A 20,520-nucleotide genomic window follows, 5' to 3' on the forward strand; every position below is an offset into this window, starting at 1 on the left:
CTTTCTGACAGTCCCCACTGCTGGCAGCCCTGCCCGATACCATCGCATCCAGCGCTCTCGCAGGGGACCTGCACCCCTGTCCCCCCAGTCCCAGCCTTGGTGGGCCTCTCTCCAGTTGCTGCCTGGCCAAGGCCCCAGTCTGCTCCCACTGGGGCCGAGGAAACAAACACCAGAGACCTCAGGCCAAGCCCTGCCAGCTTTATCGGCCAAGGTGCAGAATTACACAAACCCTGGCTCACAGAGCTGTGCGTAGCAGCAGCCCTGAGCACGCTGATGTTGGCTGGCCCTGCACAAGGTCACCCTGTTCTGCCATCAGTTGCATCCCTCCTAATCTCCAGTTTCTGTGCTGCCTTCCCGCAGCGTCAGCTGCAGAGCAAGGTCTCGGTTTAGTCATGGCCGCACTGAGTGGCCTTGGCTCAGCGGCAATGCCAGATTGGCCTCCAGCATTCACATCCTGATGGCAAATGCCAGCTGCACATGTCGGGCAGGGATGCAGGAAGCACTGGGCTTGGTCCTTGCCATGAACCACCGCAGGTTTCCCCTTCCTTTCTCCAGGAGGCATCTCCCAGGCACTGCCTGTCCAAGCCTGCACCCATGCACAGTGCTGGCAAAGAGTGGCTCGTTCAGAAGGGCCTCGGATCCTGGGGAAACGTCCTCCAGCACGGGGACACCGGGGGGTCAGCGTGCTGCTCCCTGTGTGGTGCCCAACCCATGCACCCCAGGGGGACGCAGGCTCTAAGCCTGGGGCAGCCTCTGGTTTCTCGCTTGGATGCAGGCACTCGTTGAGCACCGAAAGAACAGGGCAAAAACCAGCAGCAATGTCACATAGTCACCCTGCTGGTTTCGGATAAGAGGCAGAGCCTTGGAGCAGGGATGTTTTGAGATCTCTCCACGGGCAAGCTAATCATACAGGTATTACTTCAATTATACACCTTTATACGCCCATTACACGTGCATTTTAAACAGCCGTAGTGCCTGCAGCGACCGGTGCCAGCAGCTCCCTTCCCCAAAATCAACTGGTTGTCTCATCCTCCCTTTGCAGACTGTGACCACGGACCGTCCCACGGGCACTGCCACCACACTGGGCCAGCAGCCGCAGCACTGGGCTCTGCTGCTTCCACGGCTGGCAGCTAAGAAACGCATTTTACCCCAGCAAGGCACAGCGGGCACCAGCCCAGGGTTTGTGTGACGTGGCAGGCCAAGCCACCTGCCTCTGCCAGGACAAGGTATGGTGGTCTGTACCACGGCTGGGCTGGGCACCATCGGCTACCAAGAACCTTCCCGAAGAGACCCAGGCTCTGTATGCAGCTCAGGGGCACTGGGGACCCCAAGCTACAGTGGAGTCCCCAGCTCTGCCTCCACATGGAGGTTGGACAGGGGTTTGGGCACAGTAACCTCTGGACCCAGCTGCTTCCCAGCGCCACAGCTGCCAGGCTGGGGACCCCAAGTACCACTGGCACACCACACCACGGATCCAGCTGCTGGCCTGGGCCACACACACAGGCAGCTCGGGGCTCACCCACCAAGGATAATTTGGTCCCGCGATGCTCCAGGGCTTGGGTCAGGCCCAGGAGGCACCACCTGAGCCCGGAAGGTGGGAGGTTGCTGGGCTGGAGCCACGACTAGGTGCTGTCGGCAGCATGGAGGCCCACAGGTTACGTTGTGATATAGCAAGGTTGAGTGATGCTACAGCACACGTGGGGCCTCATTCCCCATCCCGAGTTCTTTGGTGCTCGCCACAATCCCCAGAGCCTGCCCAGCCTCCCAGGACTGCTATTGATAAGCAGCCGCAGCCTCCACATGTGCCAGGCTCCCTGAACTCAAGCCAAAGGGGACCGTTCCCAAGCCTGGGTCACTGAGCCCCACAGCATTTCTGTGTGGGAAAAGCAGGAACACGTCCCACTGCCGGAGCTGCTACCCCAGCTCTGGAGCTGCAAAGGACCTAGCAGGTCGCTCTTGTCTCACAAGCATGCAGGATGTTATTTATGTCCCACTGGAGCTTCTACCAGGAGACCTCCAGGTCTGAGCTCTGCTCCCAGAACTGCCCTGGCATTCGTGGGGAAGGTTAGGGGGACCCAAAGCCACCTCCTCACCCAGACTTGGGAGATGCCCATTTCTCCGCCCTGTCAAGGAGCCTGTGGGGAGCACTTCCCATACAGAGATCCACAGTTACTTAATGACTGCACCTTTATCTAATTAAAATTAGTGATTATTAGCCCCCAATAATGCTTCAATACAGGCAGGTCATATAACTGCTGGTAATGGATTCACAATTGGGAAGCAGCGGCTGAAACAGAAGCTCATGTGCCAGTGTCTGTCCGTCACCCAAAGCCAAGGATGACCTTGGGAAGCCACAAATTAAACACACCCGGGCACTGGGGTTTCACGTGGAGAGAGGGAGAGTAACAAAACAAGGAATCAGCCAAGCAAGGCAGCCTCTAGGTCTTACTGCAGCAAGGTCTATGTGTAGCTATAGATTTTTTAATGGTGTGGAAGATGGGAGTTGAGCAAATCTCTCCCATACTAGAGCTGGGAGAAAGGTAAGAATTGCAACACACTCCTGGATCATCCCTGCCTCCACCCGTGCTGTGTCATCTTGTTAAACACCAGTGGGAGGGTGGGGTGATGCCTCCACGCAGCAATGCCTGGCACTGCGGTGCCCTAACACACTGGGAAAAGGTGAGGCACGCCTAGCCCGCAAGGCATCCCCCCTGCCTGTATTTACACGCTTTAAGCGCCATTCTTGCAAGTTTTTGCTCTGTTTCTTGGCCTGCATACGTTGGGAACAGGGTGGGAGGACAAAAGGGATGCAGCAAGCTTTCAGCAGGCTAATCCCCTCGTTGGCATGCAGTTCAACAAGGGTTTAAGCTTCCCTCCTGGGTCAGTTTGCTGCACTGCTCCTGGAAGGCACTGGTGAAGCAGCCGGGCTGGTTTGGTGGCATATCAAAGTCTAGAGGTACCAGGCTCCCCAGCCATGCTCTGCATTGCTCTCACAGCGGTGTGCAGTATCACAGCATCACAGGACTGCAGCTGACAGCCCTCTAGCAAAAAAGGTGACATTCTTGTCCTGAATCTTATACTGGTAGATCTGGACGAGATCCTGCTCTGCCGTCAGCTCCAAGGACACTCTCTTAATTATTTTAATCTGCAAAGGGAAAGGAACAGGAGTATCATCCCTTTGGCTACCCCAGTCACAGCACCCTCATGCCCATGCCTCTTGCTGGCCTGCAGGGAAGGGGGATCACTGATTAAAAAAAAATAATCATACAGCTGCCTGTAACCAGTCCCTTTGGTGGCAGCCGCTGACAAAAGACCAGGCGGGAGCCAAGCCCCAGGGTATTCAGCTGCTCTTCCAGCCCAGAAGAGATCACTACGGGCCAGGCTGAGATCCACTGACAAAGGCAGTTTGGGGAAGCTTCCTACGAAATAGGTATTTTTCTTTGCCATCACCTTGGAGCAGGAGACAGCCTGTGCTGCAGCTGCTGTATAAACTCTTTCCAGATTCCAGAGATGGGGGAGTCCCAGGTGGCAGGATGGCCCCTGAACATCTCCGCAGAAGCAGAGTCACAGCCGTAAGAGCCCAGGTGCTCCAGCAGATCCTGGTGACCGCAGCAAGGCTGCTTGTTAGTCCTTAATCATGCTGCAGACGAGGCTAGCCCTGGGCCACCCCAGGGAGCATGTCTTGCCCACCCTCGTGCCTGCAGGCAGTGCTGTATGTGACAATACCATGTGCAACCTCTCCATGCTCTCCTGTGCGTTACCTGCCCATGAACATCCTTGCAGAAGCCAGTCACCAGCCCCTCCACCCACAGGATCAGGTCACTGTGATGGCACAGGGAATTCACAACCAGTTCATTTTCCTCATCTTCTGAATCCTCGTTGCTGTGAACCAGCACCACAATGTTCCCCTGGAACGAGAGCACCAGGCAACGATGAGCCCCTGGCTGACTCCTAATCCGCTCAGCGTAAGGAAGGGGAGATAGCAGGGCATTTGTGCAAGCTCCCGTTGCTAACTAAGCTACTTAGACATCCCCCAGCACAGCAGCTGGTTCTGAGCTAAAATCCACTGGGAAAATAAACAGCAGATACATATATAAAACTCTGAAACAGCTTGCTGTATACAGATTGTGTATACATATACACATACACACACATATATGTAACGTGCAGCCTAAAAATAAATCAAGCCTTTGTTACGAGGCAGCCGTCTAGTTAAACCAGTCTGTCAGGCCACGCAAATGGCAACTCTGAATGAATTCAGAGCAGCTAAATAAAGACATGGCCAAATGGACGCAGCCAGAGCTGTAATGCTGGAACCTTCACAGCTCTCACAAGAAGCAAAGAGCTTCCCAACGCAACACCAACTCTATTAAAAATATATCCCAAGAGTCTCTGCTTCAGCCCATGCAGGTCACCAAGGACTTAAAATAACATGAAATTCCCAGTCAATTAAAATGTACTTTAAATCTTCAGAACATCTTAGACAGAAATAGAAGTCTGTTAGCATGATTTATCATATTTTTTAGCCGGTTTGGAAGTAAATATTCTCAGCAAGCAGAACATTCCTTGTCAGCATTTACAGCACAAACACCTTGGCACCATATGAAGTTCAGGATAACAAAACCCGACACCATCTTCCTCACTCAAGCAGAGAGAGAAGTGGCCAGGGTGGGGGACGCTGCAATGTAAATAGCAAAGCACAGATGTAACTAACCATTTTTGGCTGTGATGCTCTCAGAAGTTAGCACATCACTGGGGAGATCTTCACAGAAGTGCTGCGTTGTCATATGCCCTTAGAAACCAGCCAGTGCAACACAGAGTGATGCTGAAGATCGGTGGAAGCAGAGACATACGTGCCCTCCAAATGGACCTTCATTTCTGTCCCCTGTGAGATTCACCAGCCCCTCACTGCCTTCGTAACCTGCTTCCTTCCCTGCCCTCCCACATGCACACAAATGTAGGTGTGAGTAGAGATCTCTGGAGAGACAGGAGCTCTAAGAAACACTCCTTTATACCTCGAATCCCTGCTCACACTTCAGGGACAGAGAAAGCCCTTCTCTGCACAGCACCTCCTGGGAAACCAGTTGCAGAGGACCCTACACAGGTACTCCAGGGACTAGCACAACTCCCTGAGAGTAGCCCTACAGCAATGATTTGAATTTCTTGGGCACCTAAAGCCTTCCAAAAACCTCATCATGCACAGGTGGAAAAAGAAAAGTCAGGCTTTGCTCCAGAGGCTTTTCTGTACAGGAGGCTGCATGCAGAAGGAGCAGTACCTTCAGCTGGGAGCAGACGGTGACTCTGCAGTAGTGGATGAAGTCCAGCACCGCCACCGGCCTGGCACCTAGGCTGAGCAGGACACTGAGGTCGTCCACCAGCAGGACGGGGCCCTTCCAGGAATCGCTGCCAGCAGGGGTCAGGGACACGTGGACGAAGTCAAACAAGGCTTTGAGGTCAGAAGCACTCTCACTGGAAAAGAAGGAGGTCTCAGCCGGCTTGGCCCATGCATGCATTGTGTGTCCCCCTCGTCACCCACTGACCCAACGCAGGGAATGCCAGCCTGCACCCTCCCTGCCGTGACAATCACCAGGTCCTACATTTCCCTACAGTCACTGCTCCTTTACTCATCTGTGTGTGGTGAAACCCTCCTGCCCCGTCCAGCCTGGCCTTGGGCACTGCCAGGGCTGGGGCACCCACAGCTGCTCTGGGCAGCCCGTGCCGGCGCCTCGCCGCCCTCACAGGGAAGGATTTCTCCCTCAGCTCTGATCTCCATCTGCCCTCTCTCAGCGCAAAGCCGTTCCCCCTTGTCCTGGCGCTGCAGGCCCTTGGGAAAAGCCCCTCCCCAGCTTCCTCGCCGGCCCCTTTGGGTGCTGGAAGGTGCTCCAGGGTCTCCAGGAGCCTTCCCTTCTCCGGGCTGAACAGCCCCAGCGCTCCCAGCCCGGCTGCGCAGCAGAGGGGCTCCAGCCCTCTGGCCATCTCCGTGGCCTCCTCTGGCCCCGCTCCAACAGGTCCGTGCCCTCCTTATGCTGGGGGCCCCGGAGCTGGAGGCGGCGCTGCAGGGGGGGTCTCAGCAGAGCGGGGCAGAGGGGCAGAACCCCCTCCCTCGCCCCGGCGGCCACGCTGCTGGGGATGCAGCCCAGGGCACGGGGGGCTTTCTGGGCTGTGAGCGCACGTGACCGGGTCACATCCAGCTTCTCGCCCACCAGCACCCCCAGCCCCTCTCCTCATGGCTGCTCTCAATCACTTCACTGCCCAGCCTGTGTTGATACTGAGGGTTGACTCAACCCAGGTGCAGGACCTTGCATTTGGCCTTGTTGAACCTCATGAGGTTCCCATGGACTCACTTCTCCAGCTTGTCCAGTGCCTGATGCTACTGCACTCCAGCAATGCCCGCTCACATGGACCCAAAGGGGGGCACGGTCCCACAGCACAGGGGTCTGCGGGGTTTCAGCACCTGCCCTAGGTCTCACCAAAGGCCCACCTGCCCCAGCAGGACTCTGAAACAACAGAGAGCCAGAAGCATACAGGAACTGAGCAAGTACTTGGCAGTGGTTACACAGGGCAGTATCTGCCAATTTAACAGCCCTCAGTGTAATTTTTTCTATCATCATCAGACATGGAGAAAGTGAAGTGAGAATAAAAACAAAAGCCAGCACAGTTAAAGCAGCGCTGTTCTCTTGGATGAGAATAAAACTCATAATAATAATAATAATAAAGGAATAAAATTGCTGGGATGGAGTTGTATTTGACAAAAACTGTTTAGTGCTGAAATGAATTTTCTCTAGACCTATGACACACTTGGCCATGAGGGCAGGGGCAGAATTTGCCCTAAAATGCTTGAGAAGGGGAACAGAATCCCTCTTTGAGCAGCAGGGAGAGACAGGGTAGGACAAGCACAGCAATGTGCGTGTCACTGGCATTTCCCTTCACTCAGGTGTCCAGCTACTGAGTCCTTGGGCCTTGGAGGGAAGCCCAAAGGGAGACGGGGTCTCAGCCATGGACCTTGCTGACGCTCTCAGTGTTGGTTGCGGTGGCAGGAGACACAAGGAGGGAAATGCTCTGTGCTGGGGGCCCTGCTGAGCCCCAGAAGAACCACCAACTGGTCAGGTTTACCTTATAAACTGAAGAGGACTGGGCTCTCCTGACTGCTCCTCCTCCTCTCCAAACAAGAGGTCAAGGCAGGACTTGAGGCCTTCCAAGAAGACAAGTTGCCCCCGTTCTTTGGCAGCTGTCAGACTGACTCCCTCAAGAGAAGAAAACATTATGTTGCAGAGTGAACAGCTTAGGAGGAATGGTGCAAACAGAACCAAGCAGATTGACAGCTGATTTTTATCAAGTCTCTAAATGTGCTAGTAAAAGTCAATGCTTCAGTGAGTCCTCCACAGGGGGATGAAACAGGCAGTTCAGTTACACACAGTGTTGGACACATTTGCTCTCCTGTATTTTGCCAGGAGATAAGAAAATGAACACCATGATTTGGGTACTTGAACATCCTGGAATTGCTCCTGGGAAGACAGTCTCATTGTATGGGAGAAAAAACTCCAGAGGATGGGAGAGGGTGGGTACAGGCTTCTCCAGACTGCCCCAAGAAACGCTACTGTGAGCAATTTCTTCGCCCTCTCCTCTTGGGTGGCAAAAGCCTTTGGTTTCCACTATCTCTGAATCACTGTTGTGGGAATAATGACTGGCACAACCCACACACCTGAGCAAGGCATGGCCTGGATCTGGAGAACACCATGGGCTGGGCACCCCAACACTTGCACAACACCTGGGATTGTGCAAGCAGCCTCAGCCCTGACTCCCTTCGCAGAAGAAGGGACCATGACAAGCTGCCTGGGGATGCTCAAACTCAAGCTGAGATTTCCTGCTCTCAGCCCCGGTTGATGATGAGGCCGACCTTGAGAGCCACACACTGGGCACGTCCAGCTGCAATGGAGAAAGCCCTGGCAGAGTTGCAGCAGAGATGCAGAAGACCCCAGCTGCAGATCTAGTTCATGAACTCTTGTCTCATCCTCCTTTCTTTCATCAGCAAGGGCTACTTTTGCCAACCATTCTATAGCTCCTCAGCTTAACTGGTAACTGCATCAGTTTACCTTTCAAGGAGAAAATTTATTACCTGTTACTGACGTGATTGTGCAAAGACATCTCATGCACATTATCTTCAAACCTCACCCAAACTGTGCATTTTCCAGCAGGAAATTTGCTTGGCTTTCCATTGTAGGTTGCTACCCACATTTCACAACAGGACTGTGATTTCTTAAAATGGAACCAAGAAGCATTAATGCCAAGATTTGCAGCGTCTCAGCAACCTGGAAAAAGGGCTGTTGTGCAACGCAGCAGGTAGGTGGACAAGATGGCAAGATAGACGGGTTTACAAAGGGTTCAGGAAGATTCAGCTCAATGCAGTATTGCTTGACAGGCAGAACTGGTGAGCCAGAGGCAGGGAACCAGAAACAAGGATCCTGAGAAAGCAGTTCCCATATTCCCTGAGAGAAAACATCCCTTTGGGATGCTGCAAGATTGTGAGAGCCCTCAGAAGAAGGTGGCTGAGCAGGACTGGTCAGGAACAGAGGTCAGCCCTAGGGCAGAAGCAGGAGCCCTTACTTTAAGCCAGGACTGGCTTCTGTCTGAACGCTGGAAGAGGCACACACTGGCAGTGCTGGTGCTTTTGACCAGGAACTTTTTAAGCATCACAGAATACACAGATTTTTGCTTATTTCCTAAGCAATCATGCTAGGAGCTGCAAGACAGTTGAGCACAGAGTCTGCGTGGCCCAGCAAGGGAAAGGCTTGTTAGCAGCTCTTCCTCCAGGACCTCGAGTGCTGAGCAGAGCACTGCGCTTGGCACTGTCCCAACACCTTCCTTTGAAAAGACTCTGGAGGTTTTCCAAGCATTTCCCAGTCCTCACGACACCCCTGAGAGTCACCATGCTCTCTCTGCTCACACACGAGAGAGAGTTGCAGCAAAGTGATGTGTCCCCTTCTATCTCCTGCTTTCTACCCTCTTGTTTCACCTGCTTGACATTCCTGTTATCCTGACATGAAAATGTTTTAAACCCCCTTCCCTTTTTTTATTTAAAAAAAATAATAATTGTACAGCCACATCTTAAGCATTTGATCAATGAGACAATCCCTACAAGGGGCTGGGCCCAGCTGCTTTGTGAGCATAGCATTTCCACATGAGGACCTCCAGAGAGAAGGTCTGGGTAGATAAGAACGAGGTCCTTTCCAGGAAGATTAACCCTGAGCTCCTGCAAGGCTTATCAGTTGCCACACGTTCAGTGCTAATGAGAGGAAAGACAGATTTCCACTGCTTTCCCTCCCCGCTGAAATGCGAGGGGGAGAGATCCATTCATCAGGGCTGCTGCCAGAAAACGCTGTCTACGGCAATTAGAAAACAACGGATCGGAGGCAACATCTTCCATCATGGCCACGGGATATTCTGACAAGCATCCTGGACTAGCAGAGGCTATGCTAGGGCGAAGGCTGTCTGATGTGCCCACCTCAGATCCAGTTTTTAAATCAGCTCTGAGCTTGCCCTTCTTTTTCCTGGTCTTCCACACATGCTTCTGGGAGGAAATTGGTCCCACCTGCCATGCAAACTCCGGGAAGGAGAGCCTCAGGCAAGGCACCAGCCCACAATTTCAGACATATCCCTTTTGTCTTCAAGCACCTTCTCAATGAACAGCATCAACCAGCAAGTGTTGCAGCACACTCTTGCCTCATCTAACCCACATTGCCTCCTCCCTTTTCCCCTTCTCCCAGGCAAGCCAGGAGCAGTAATTCCCATGAATGACTCTTACAGAGTGCAGGGCCCTTTGCTCTCCCTGCATACTTCCCACCAGCCCCGAGCCCAGCAGAGGCTGATGTGGGCTGCAGGCAGAGGGATTTGGCTTTTGCAGGTGATATTTGCTCACTAAAACCATGCCAGAAAGCAGGGCAGGAACAGAGAGCTAAGGGAAGCCTTTTGGGCAATTGCAAGACGGAAAAATTTCTAGCCAAGGACAAAAGAACCTTTATGTGGCAGGCCAGGAGCGGGGAACAGCTGGCAAATACCTGACATGCCATACAGCAGGGCTGGTTGCAAAGCAGTCTCACAGACCTCATCCCCTTGTGGATTTCTGGAGGCCACAGGACTCGGCACTTGCTGAAACACTTTGCTGCAGTCGTGGCTAAATTCACTATTGATGCCAATAATTCAGGAACTGATTTTAACTTTGCTTCAGCCACTTCTTCCTGCACACACAAACTCTATACTTCGTATCAGCAAGAAAACAGTGTCCCCTCTTTAAAATACCCAGCAGCTTAGTGCTCTTACACCAGGGCCTCCCTGGATGATGGAGAGAAGGGCCACAGCATGACAGGAAGGCAGCCAGGGTAATGTGCTTGTAGATCAGACAAGGAATTCAATCCCCCTTGGTGCCATGATGTTCCTGGATGGACTTAGCAAGTCCAGTCTCATTTTCCAACTGGGGAATTAGGTCCCCCAGAGAGACAGCATTGGATGGAGACCTGGACACACCCCATCGCAGTTATCGACCACAACAAACCTCTGCTTCTCTCCCAGCTAGCAGCCCACCTGATGTAACCTCAGGACGCATCAGGACAGCTTGGAGACAGTGGAAAAAGTGCTCAAAATGACCAATGGCACCTTCCTGACTGCCATAGACACTACACACGTCCCTGCTGCAGAGCCATGGTGTTGCAGAGCACCCAAACAGCATGCATTACCAGCACTGAAAGCTTTCATTATCTCACACTACCACACTCCATTGTCACTGAGAGCACATAGACATTATCTCTGGCAATCTGTCATTTATCGATCAAGCCCAGAAATGCTTCTGAAACAGCAGCTCAGCATGACAGGAGCTGCAAGCTCTGCAATGGAGCACAATTGTTCTTGTCCATCTAGGATGCTGCCAGCCAGGCAGCGTGGCGGCCCACCAGCCTGCCAGCAGTGATGTCCCTTCGAACCAGAACCGCCACTTGCTGCTGGCCGTTTCATAAGAGAAAGCAAAATATTTGTGGGAGAGAACTAGTAATGGAGTATGTGAGGCAGCGGTCATTAGCTCAAACAGCGAACGCAGCTGTGGTACAAAGTACAACAATCTGTGATCAGGCAACCGGCCAAGGTCTCTTCTCAAGTCCGACTACCTGCAGGGGAACACAGAGGTGACCAGGCAATGTCCTCTGGTCTGTGAGCTCAGCGCTGTGGCAGGGGACAGGGGAGCAGACAAGAGGGAGACCAAATTCGGACAAATATGTTTTTCCTTTAAAACAAAAGAGGGTGGGAACATCAATCTGGTAAGCTGCCCTGGTGCCATTAGTCTTGCTACAGCCCCCATGTTCTCTACAAGGTCACGACAAATAACATTAACTGTCCCTTAAAATTAAGCGCAGATCCTCATGAAAAGAGCGGGATTTGCAGAAAAGGAAAAGCATGAAGCCAGTATTGCAGAGCCAACACAGCACAAAAATCCAGGGAAGCTTTTTCCTTCAAGTAAAAATCCATCACTGCATTTAGCTAACACCTAAGGAACTGGTTCTGGACTGGTAAGACCTGGCAGCGCTGTGGGGAAGCAGCACATAAGGCAAGCATTACTTCAATTATGTATAAATATTTAGTATATCACCATATATCAAGTGCTACACGGACCAGATCCACAAAACATTACTGTAAAGACTGCATAATACAACCCTGGCTCCAGGACCCTTCCTCCCAGGCCTGGTACCACCCCATTCCCAGCAGAAAGAGGAGCATCACTAAGTTATGAAGCTCTTCCAACTGCAGTCTTTCTTAAGTGCGTAATCTCCCACTAGGAATGATTATGCATGGGAGATCGAACCTGTGGATAGGATAACATAACGCAGGTGGCTGCACACAGACCAGATTCTCCCAAATTCCTGGAGGAACTACAGCCTAACCCCTGCAACTCTCCTGGCCAACACAGAGAACCAGGCAGCTGGTCTTGAGCTTGCCATGGAGAAAGAGAACGTGATGGGAGTGATTTGGTGGAGCACGCAGCTCACCTCACTGCAGCATGACACAGCTCAGGGTACTGCCCGAAATCAGTGTTTGCTGCAGACACGTAAATGACATCCCAACTGGTCTCCCGTAGAGATGTACAGCAGCAAATTCTTAAGCAAGTCTAGAGTGAAACTATACTGCCAAAACCCACCTTTACTGAGCCAGATGTGTTCATTTAGGCAAAGAAGGATTAAAGCAAAGACAAGATCTTACTGAAACTCGGACAGATATAACTAACTGACATTACAACCTCCAAATCCTCAGAGCTTAGAAAGAATTCACAACTGACCACACAGACACCTGTGAAGTTATAATGTAAGACTAACTCAGACTTGAAACCAATGGGACATTGTATTGTTCTTCTTATCAACTCCCTTCACATCAGTAACCTTTTTATTGAAGCATCAGACAGCAAATCATTTCAATTTGCATTGCACACGTGCTCCAGCTAATCCTCATGTTCTCTCCCTTCTCAGACTCTCTCACGAGGGAGATGACAACAGCACCTATTATAAGCATACACACAAGCTGCACATCAGGAAATTTCACCACATCAGGAAACACGCCAACAAACGCGATTCTGCTTTTAGAGCAGGCAAGGATCCCACCTTTAACAGCTGAATCTCCTACCTACACCAGTTGCTATGCCCCGTTTTCTGTCCCACTTAGCAAGTTCCCCACTAAGATTTCCTCTCTCTGCAATCAAAGGCCAGAACTATTCAGTGCTTGCAGAGGCTGGTTTGCTCAGCAGTGGGGAATCTGCTCTGCAGGGGAATCACATGTTGAGTATCTGCCTGTGAATTAAAGCTCCAAGTGGAAATGCTTTGCTTGCTCAGTCCATTTTATTTTACTCAGGTCTGAGCTCTCAGAACACTGATCTTTTGAAAAGGTAAAAACTGAGTAGTAAATAAAATACAGTTGTTTAGCAAGCACCGAAACTCAACCCACATTTACAGTGGGGAAGACACCGTTATTGCAAGAGAAGGGAGAACCAATGCATGCATGCCCTCATCCCCTCGGCCCCAGAGGGTCACCTGGACTTCCCAACTGCAGTATTTCACATCTGAGCACTGTACAAAAGCTGAGAGATGTGCTTTAAAGCCAGAGCTCAGACTGATTTGCTGACACTGCAAATGACCCTGCCTACTTTGTTTCTCCATTTCCTCATTTCAGGGTACACATAATCCTTGCCTGACTCACCACGGGAGGAAAATCCCTAAGGATGTACTTCAGTGCTTGTGGCTTCTCAGACGGCTCAAACTGATGGCTTGGCCTAGAGGCATACAGGTGTCCTTCTGAATCTACAGGCGATTCAGGTAACCACAAGGTAACCACAGGACAAAGGACGAAGTCGCCTCAGGAGCTCCTGTGCCATACAGCCAGTGCATCCTGCAGGTGTACAGAGAGGCCCTAAGGACACAGACATAACATCATTTTTTCCCCCAGAGCACTAATGAAACTACATCTACCAGCCTTGGCCCAGCACTGGAGAATGCTGATCTCCAGAATGTCTAAGCACAAAGAAAGCAAGCAGCTGTTCAGCGCTCTGCCCTCTCTGGGGCAGAGCCCCTGAGGCCCTTGCAGAGAGCCTCGTAGCCAGGTTTTTTGCCCTGTACCACATCCCTTCTCCAGTGGGGTTTCTCCTGGGGATGGATGCTCTCCATCCCCTACCGCAGGAGTGGCAATCCCGACTGTCCCTGTCAAGATGTGGAAACTTCTGCTCACATGCAATTCCTGATACCCATTCTCATTCCTCTCCACCCAACAGAAACTACCTGTACCTGTAATTATTAACCTACGCAGAGACACTTACCAGCTTCTGTGCTACGATGTTGTAGTGACTGAAGGACTGGAGCAGGGCCACAAAGCAAACCTTACAGCCAGCTGGGTGAGAAGACAAAAAGACACATTACCATTTCAATTTTGCAAGCTGCCATCATCAAAACACATAAATCACAGTGGCCAGGATACAAATATGTCTGGAAATGCCTTGAAGTGAGACAAGTCTAGGCAGCCCCTCACTTGCTCATGGTTGGGCTTTCAATTTTCACCTTCCTATAGGATTTCCACAATAGGGAAAATGTTAGTCAGTTTAAAAAGAAAGGAAAAGAACAAGAAAAAGATGATATAAAACAAGTAGGAGGCTCTTCTTCTGTCTCGTGCCATCCTGCCCTGATATCTCCTGGCACTGTTTGCTGATATTACTTCAAGGAGGCCAACAGCCGACCGTGACACGAACTACTGAAACCACTGACGTGCCAAAAATTCCTGTTTTGGCTCTCATAGGGCAAGTGACCTGGACTGGAAAAACACAGAGAACAAGCAATTCTGACAAAGACACCTCACTAAAACATGATTTTGGAAAACCTGACATGTGACAACATGGCCTTACGGTTTGAGAATAAACAAACTCAGTATTTTTTTCTCCCTGTTGAAGAGCAGGACATGGATTTTAAGTGGAACAAGTCAGCGGCCCCAGCTGAGCCTTCACTGACCCACTGACTCCTCAGAAGCTCCCAAAGGTTTTGAGCACTAAGCAGGTACCTGGACAACATGGGGGTGGCTGCAGACACAGAGTAGCTGGCACCCAGGTCCTGGGGTAGAAATGTGAGGGTGACAGCAAGCACACCTGCCTCCTGATGTATTAATAATCCCAAAGGGCTGCCTACCCACAAGAGATAGTGAGACTTCCCAGGCACATGGGCAGCTCTATCAGGTTTGCTGCTGTAAACTCCCAGGACAGTGCTGCTGGTTAATCACAGAATCACAGCCTGGCCGGGGCTGGAAGGGCCCCCTGGAGCCCCCCCAGCCCACCCCCCTGCTGAAGCAGCTCTCCCAGGGCAGGCTGCACAGAGCCGCGTCCCGGCGGGTTGGGATGGCTCCAGAGAAGGAGACCCCACAGCCTCTCCGGGCAGCCTGTGCCAGCGCCCGGCACCCTCCGGGGAAAGAAGTTTGTCCCCAGGTTCCGCAGGAGCTGCCTGTGGTGCAGCCTGTGCCCGCTGCCCCTTGTCCTGCCGCTGGGCACCCCTGGCAGGAGCCTGGCCCCGTCCTCCTGCCACCGCCCTTAAGATATTTTTAATAATAACAATAACATCAATAATAACAACAACAACCACCTGCTCTTTGCTCTCCACAGGCTTTCCTGCAGTTTTGCTCTCTTCCATTAAGTAAAACCATTTTTTAAAAATGGAGTAAAGCCATAGCTGAGGAAGCAGCAGTTATGGGGGCAGGATGCACACAGCTCTGTCACCTGCACGGCACTCTGAGCTAAGTTTCAAGGCTGACAGGTCCATATTTGCTCGTCTAGCTGCTTTGCCAGCAGAAAGCTGGAAGAGTCCATGAGTCCAGCACTTGCTCTGCAGTGCCTGGTAGGTTACTCACAGGTGAAAGTGTTAGCAGAAAAGCAATCAGGCAACTCGCCAGGCTCTTTGTTTGTTTCTTTACTGACTACCAGCTATCTACTTGTTAGTTGTTCCTGTTCTTTTTAATTACATTATAAAAAACCTGGCTAGTGAAGGAATTACAGTCAACACCTCACTGTCAGATGCCCATGTGATTTACAATGTTCACGGCACTAATGACAAAACAAGGTGCACAGACATTACAAGATGTACCCAAGGATACAGAGCAAGTTCCAAGCACAAGTCAGGATTGTAATCCATAAATCTTGACCCCAAAGCTTTGTGCTACTCTGGGGATGCCTCATGCTCTGCAATACCAGCTTCTGCCCATATAGAAACACTTTACCCTGAAGGAACCTCGAAGGAGCAGGCAAAGGCAAACCCTCGCCTTGGAGAACTCTGCTGCTGACATACCTCTGAGGTAGAAGGAGAGAAAGTGGTGCACCAGGAAGCTGCCATCTGTTCTGGTGTCTCCCAGCAGCGTGAATTTACCCTGGAAAAGAAGCAGCAAAATAACTTAAGAGAGAAAGATGAGGGCACAAACTGTTCCATCTTGGTAGACAAGATGTCTGCTCAGGCTAGGGGAAACTCTGCAGGTATTAGTCAGAGAAAGAAGTGGACAAGCAGCACTCCAGCCACCTGTCCCTTTACAAAAGGATGCCAGCACTTCCTCTGGCCACATCCTACGGGGAAGCATCAGAAGATGTTGAGTTCACCGCTTTCTGAAAGACATGCCCACCAGCTAAAAGCTCTTGCGCTAGACTGAGACCCGGCTGGACTCCCATGTTCTGTGCCCACCAAGAGCCACCTCCCCACATGGCAACAGGCAGCTGCTGCAGAGGACACCGAGAAGCAGCACTGCGCTTTCCAGTGCCCCAGCACATCCAGAGCACAGAGGTATTCATGCCCCTGCTGATGGATGCCCTCATCACGGGTGGCTGTGAGCAATTCCCACTTCCCATCTTTGTCCCCGTCTCCTCCGATTCAGTCATCTTTCTACTCCAAGTGGCACAGATGGCAGGGGTACAACAGCCAAGCACTCTGTTCCCAGTCCATCCTCCTGCTTCTACAGCCAGCATTGTCTGTGCACTTACAATGGCAGCCCTGCTACAGCTGCTACTTCTCTTGCCCCAAACAGCCCTCCCTGTCCCCTGTTCCAGGCCTACCTCAAACATGCCACGTTCAGAGCAGAAAAGCTTATCACCAAAATATGTGTACCGAAGCACAGCTCCCCGCACAAAGTACATACACCTTGTTTTGATCATGCAGGAAATTAATTCCGTTCATCAGTGCATGCTTGTTATCAGTACCAGTCTCATCAAGGCATTTGTTTCCATTAAAATCTTAGTCAAGATGTTTCTTTAATCGATAGAAATCATAGAAGGGCTGCTTTTAATCACAAAGGACTTATTAATGCCTCCCCTAACCTCTGCTCCGCACCCCCCAATCTATTAGAAGAAAAGAAAAAGTCTTTTGCAGCAAGAAGCAATCTATCCATAGGCCATTCACAAGCCATCTATCAGAGTTAACTCCCCAATGCTGAAAACGTGTTATAAAGCGGTGCTAATAGAATGGCAAATATTGAACACATCTGCAGGGAATGCAAAGCAGAAGCCAGGGTAGAGAAATGCCGCTCTGCTTCAGCCAGAGAGTTCTTTCCCACTCAAAAAAAAAGGATTATACCTCTGTGGCCATTACAGTAACAGGAGGCACCACCTTGGTGAGCACCTCGCTGAGATGTATCCTCCATGGCTAAGTCTCTCAGAGGAGTCTCTGAGTGCAAACAGCACAAGCTTAAACATTCAGCAGTTTATCTTCCACATGACTCCATCCTCTTCAGCTTCCTTCTTCCCTGCAATGACCCCCTGCAACAGCAGGCTGAATGCCACCCCACGTACCCTCCCTTGCCTGCCAGCTCTCGAAAGGCTCTCTCTTTGCTCCCACATACACTGCACAGAACACCGCAGGATGCTATCATTCAGAGCATACATTACTTCGCTTTTGCAAACCTTCCAGTTATCAACCCTTAAATCCTGTCAGCCCTCACTTCACTGTCACACTGCAGCTGCTTACATAGCACTCAAGACTCTTCATTCCTCACACTTAGATGCCCAGCTAGCAAGGGGTGGCAATGTCCAAACCGTGCATCTCCAGAGCACAGCTAGTGGAAGGAAGGAAGGCAACAATTCCAGACAACTCCAGCATCCTGCTTGTGGCCACAGAACTGCCCCAAAGCCTTGACCAACACCAGACCACGGGACACAAATACAGGAATTGTGGTTCTACCAGCAAAGCCAGCAGGAATCTGTGAGGCCCTGGAGGTCCTGAGGGCAGGCAGCTTCCCCATGTTGCCAGGCAAGAGGAACTCTCCTGCTGAGAAGCAAGTAAGCCCCAGCCCCACCACCAGGACCTCGTTTGCTGGCATGCAGAGACCCCGCAGCCCCCAATCTGCCACCACAGACACGTGGCCTGATTCTCTTCCCCCTTCTGTGCATCCTTCTCAAGCCCAGAAAGACGATGCTAGCGATGAAGCACTTCCAAAGGCAAGGCCTTCTTGTAGCACCTTCTCCATCTGTCTGCCCCAGCCCGCTCCCTCCACACTCTGCTTTCACACTCTTTCCACCTGCAGGCTACAAGGCAGAAGCTGCAGCTACTCGTTAGAAACTGCCAAAATCCCTTGGCAGGCCAGCAGCGGGTGTCACAGGCATTCAGCGGTGACATGTCAGAAACACCCACACAGGCGGCAGCTTCATCCACCTACCAGCAGTGAAGGCAGTCGTCAGCACTATGAAAATGGCACAAACTAACCGTGGAGATGCAGAAATTGGGATGGCAGAGACAGGAAGAAGAGATTTGCAAAGGGCTGATGCTTTTTAAGCACAGCAGGACACCAGTTTCCAGCCAGCCACAGACAGATACCTCGGCACACACCATGGGCTGTGTCTCCCCAGGGGGAGAGCCCAGCTCTAGACTGCACGGCTCCATGCAGTGATCGGTGGTGACATGGAGTGGTGCAGAGGGGGACTTGCAAAACAAGAATACTCATGATTTACCACCAGTTTACTCCATCTCATAGTGCATGAACTCAGCCTTCCAACTCTGGCATCAGGAAACACCGCATGTTCTGTAGCCAGCCATATTCCTGCTGCCAGACACCTCGACAAAGAGGAATCTGGAGCACATGGTGGGAAGTCCAAGTCCCTGGCTGATGGGAGAGGAGGAGCCAACTCTTTGTAGAGGAGCCTTTGGTTCAGCTCCTCGGTTGGATTCTGCCTGGGCTGCCAAGTGAAAACCCAGGATCCTGAGGCCAAATCTCCTTTGCTCTGCAGCATTTCCTATTCCCATCAAGGTGAGCCCTCTGTCTCCAAAAACAGGTTTGTGGGTGACCCACAGGAACCACAGGGACTTGGGAGTTTACACAGCCTCAGCATTACCCTACCCTTTACAGAGCGACAGCACCACCACCGAGCCTTAGCCAATGACCTCTGCCAGCCCAGCTGTGCTTCGAGGCTCGAGGGTCTGACCTGGATCCAGCAGCTCTCTGCTGGGCCTCCCTCCTGCAGCCCAGCCCTGCCCTGCTCCGGGCAGGCTGACATAGAACCACCTGACACAGAATTACCCGGCATGGAATTACCTGTGGTGCCTTCCAGCCCAGGGAGAAAGCCCTTCCCTACCTGCATCATCCACCCCACAAGGAGATATGGGGGAAAACTCAGACTTTCAAAATAAATTACCACCCCAAACCAACTTTTATTATCTACGCTACGACCTATCAGGTAAAACATGGCCAAATGTGTAACACAGGAGTATTTTATTAACTTTTCACCCGAAGCATTTCACCGCTTATACAGGGCAAGGGCATTTAGGTACAGCGCCATTTCATTACTACAAAAACTATATGGATGGGTTACACTTAGTTATCCCAAGGGAGAGAAACCTCCAGAACGCACCACAGGGCCCGGAGGAGCGTGGCTGGCGAGTTCACCACAGGCAGCGACCACGCACCGACACACCGGGAGCCGAAGCCTGCGGGGACAAGGCCCGGCCCCTCCGTAGCGGCGGGGAGCGGAGCCCCGGCCGTGGGGGGCGGCGGGGCCGGGCGAAGGAAAGAGCCGGAGGGCCCCGCTCCCGCCATGTCCCGCTCCCGCCGCCCGAGGAGGCCCCGCCCCTCCCAGCATGCCCCGCGCGGCTCCCGGCGCCCCGCGCTGCCCGGACTACAGCTCCCAGCAGCCCCACAAACGCTCCCCCGCCGTCACGGTGGCCCCGATCCCGTCTGCCCGCCCTCTCACCGGCTCCGGCCGCTGCGGGCAGACGCCCAGCAGCTCGTTCAGCTCCGCGAACATGGCCGCGACGGACGGAGGGGACCCGCGAGCTTCCGGGCGGACAGAGGCGCTGCGGCCCCGCGCATGCGTTGTGCGCTGTCGGACAGCGCCGCCTGCTGGCGGGGCGGGCAGCTACGCCCGGGCTGGGCTCAGCCCACCCTGCGCTGAGGGGGCCGCGGGGTGACCTGCCCCGGTGTCTCGGGGGTGACTCCGGCCTCCCAGCGCCCCGGCTGCCCTGGGCCGTGGGTGTCACCTGCCCCGGGGCAGGCCCCCGTGCCTCTGAGGGTGGCTCGGCCTCCCAGCGCCCTGGCTCCCCTCACTGGCCGGCTCCCCTCTGGCGGCCCGCGGGGCATGCGACATCGCTGGTCACACTCGCCCTGGGGTCCACCGGGCCTTCCCTGCCAGGGGGTTCGGCAGGGCAGCCCCCAGCCCCGCCCGGTGCCTTGGGGCCATCCTGCTACAGGACTGGGCCTGTCCCAAGGTTGGGCTCCATGAGGACCCCTCAGCCACCCCCACCCCCCACCCCCGGCCTGCCCCAGCCCCTGGGCCGCAGCACAACCCTCCATCCCGCTGTCACTGAAGGCACTAAGTGGGACTGGATCCCAGGCCCACCAGCAGCGACTGGCCTCCAGCTGGATGCGGCGGCCCTGGTCGCTGAGTCACGAGTCATGGAGCGGTTGGGGTGGGAAGGGGCTCACCGCCCTGATCCCTGGCCCAGAGTAGCCCCTTTGGGGGCTGCGGTGCCCGGCATTTACACAGCACAGAAAATA

The 20,520-nt window shown here is 52.8% G+C and overlaps 1 protein-coding gene across 1 annotated transcript; it reads right to left on the reverse strand.

Moving 5' to 3' along the window:
* Nucleotides 1–915: 915 nt before the first annotated feature.
* ELP6 (elongator acetyltransferase complex subunit 6) lies at nucleotides 916–19,845 on the reverse strand. The gene is made up of 7 exons (XM_055803683.1): nucleotides 19,718–19,845; nucleotides 15,843–15,921; nucleotides 13,841–13,911; nucleotides 7,114–7,244; nucleotides 5,277–5,469; nucleotides 3,762–3,908; nucleotides 916–3,145 (listed from the first exon to the last, which is right to left on the reverse strand). Exons 1-7 carry the CDS (start codon nucleotides 19,769–19,771, stop codon nucleotides 3,017–3,019), a joined length of 804 nt encoding a protein of 267 aa, XP_055659658.1. The 5' UTR covers nucleotides 19,772–19,845; the 3' UTR covers nucleotides 916–3,016.
* Nucleotides 19,846–20,520: the final 675 nt, after the last annotated feature.

This window comes from Falco peregrinus, chromosome 5 (assembly GCF_023634155.1).
Source record: "Falco peregrinus isolate bFalPer1 chromosome 5, bFalPer1.pri, whole genome shotgun sequence".
NCBI lineage: Eukaryota > Metazoa > Chordata > Aves > Falconiformes > Falconidae > Falco > Falco peregrinus.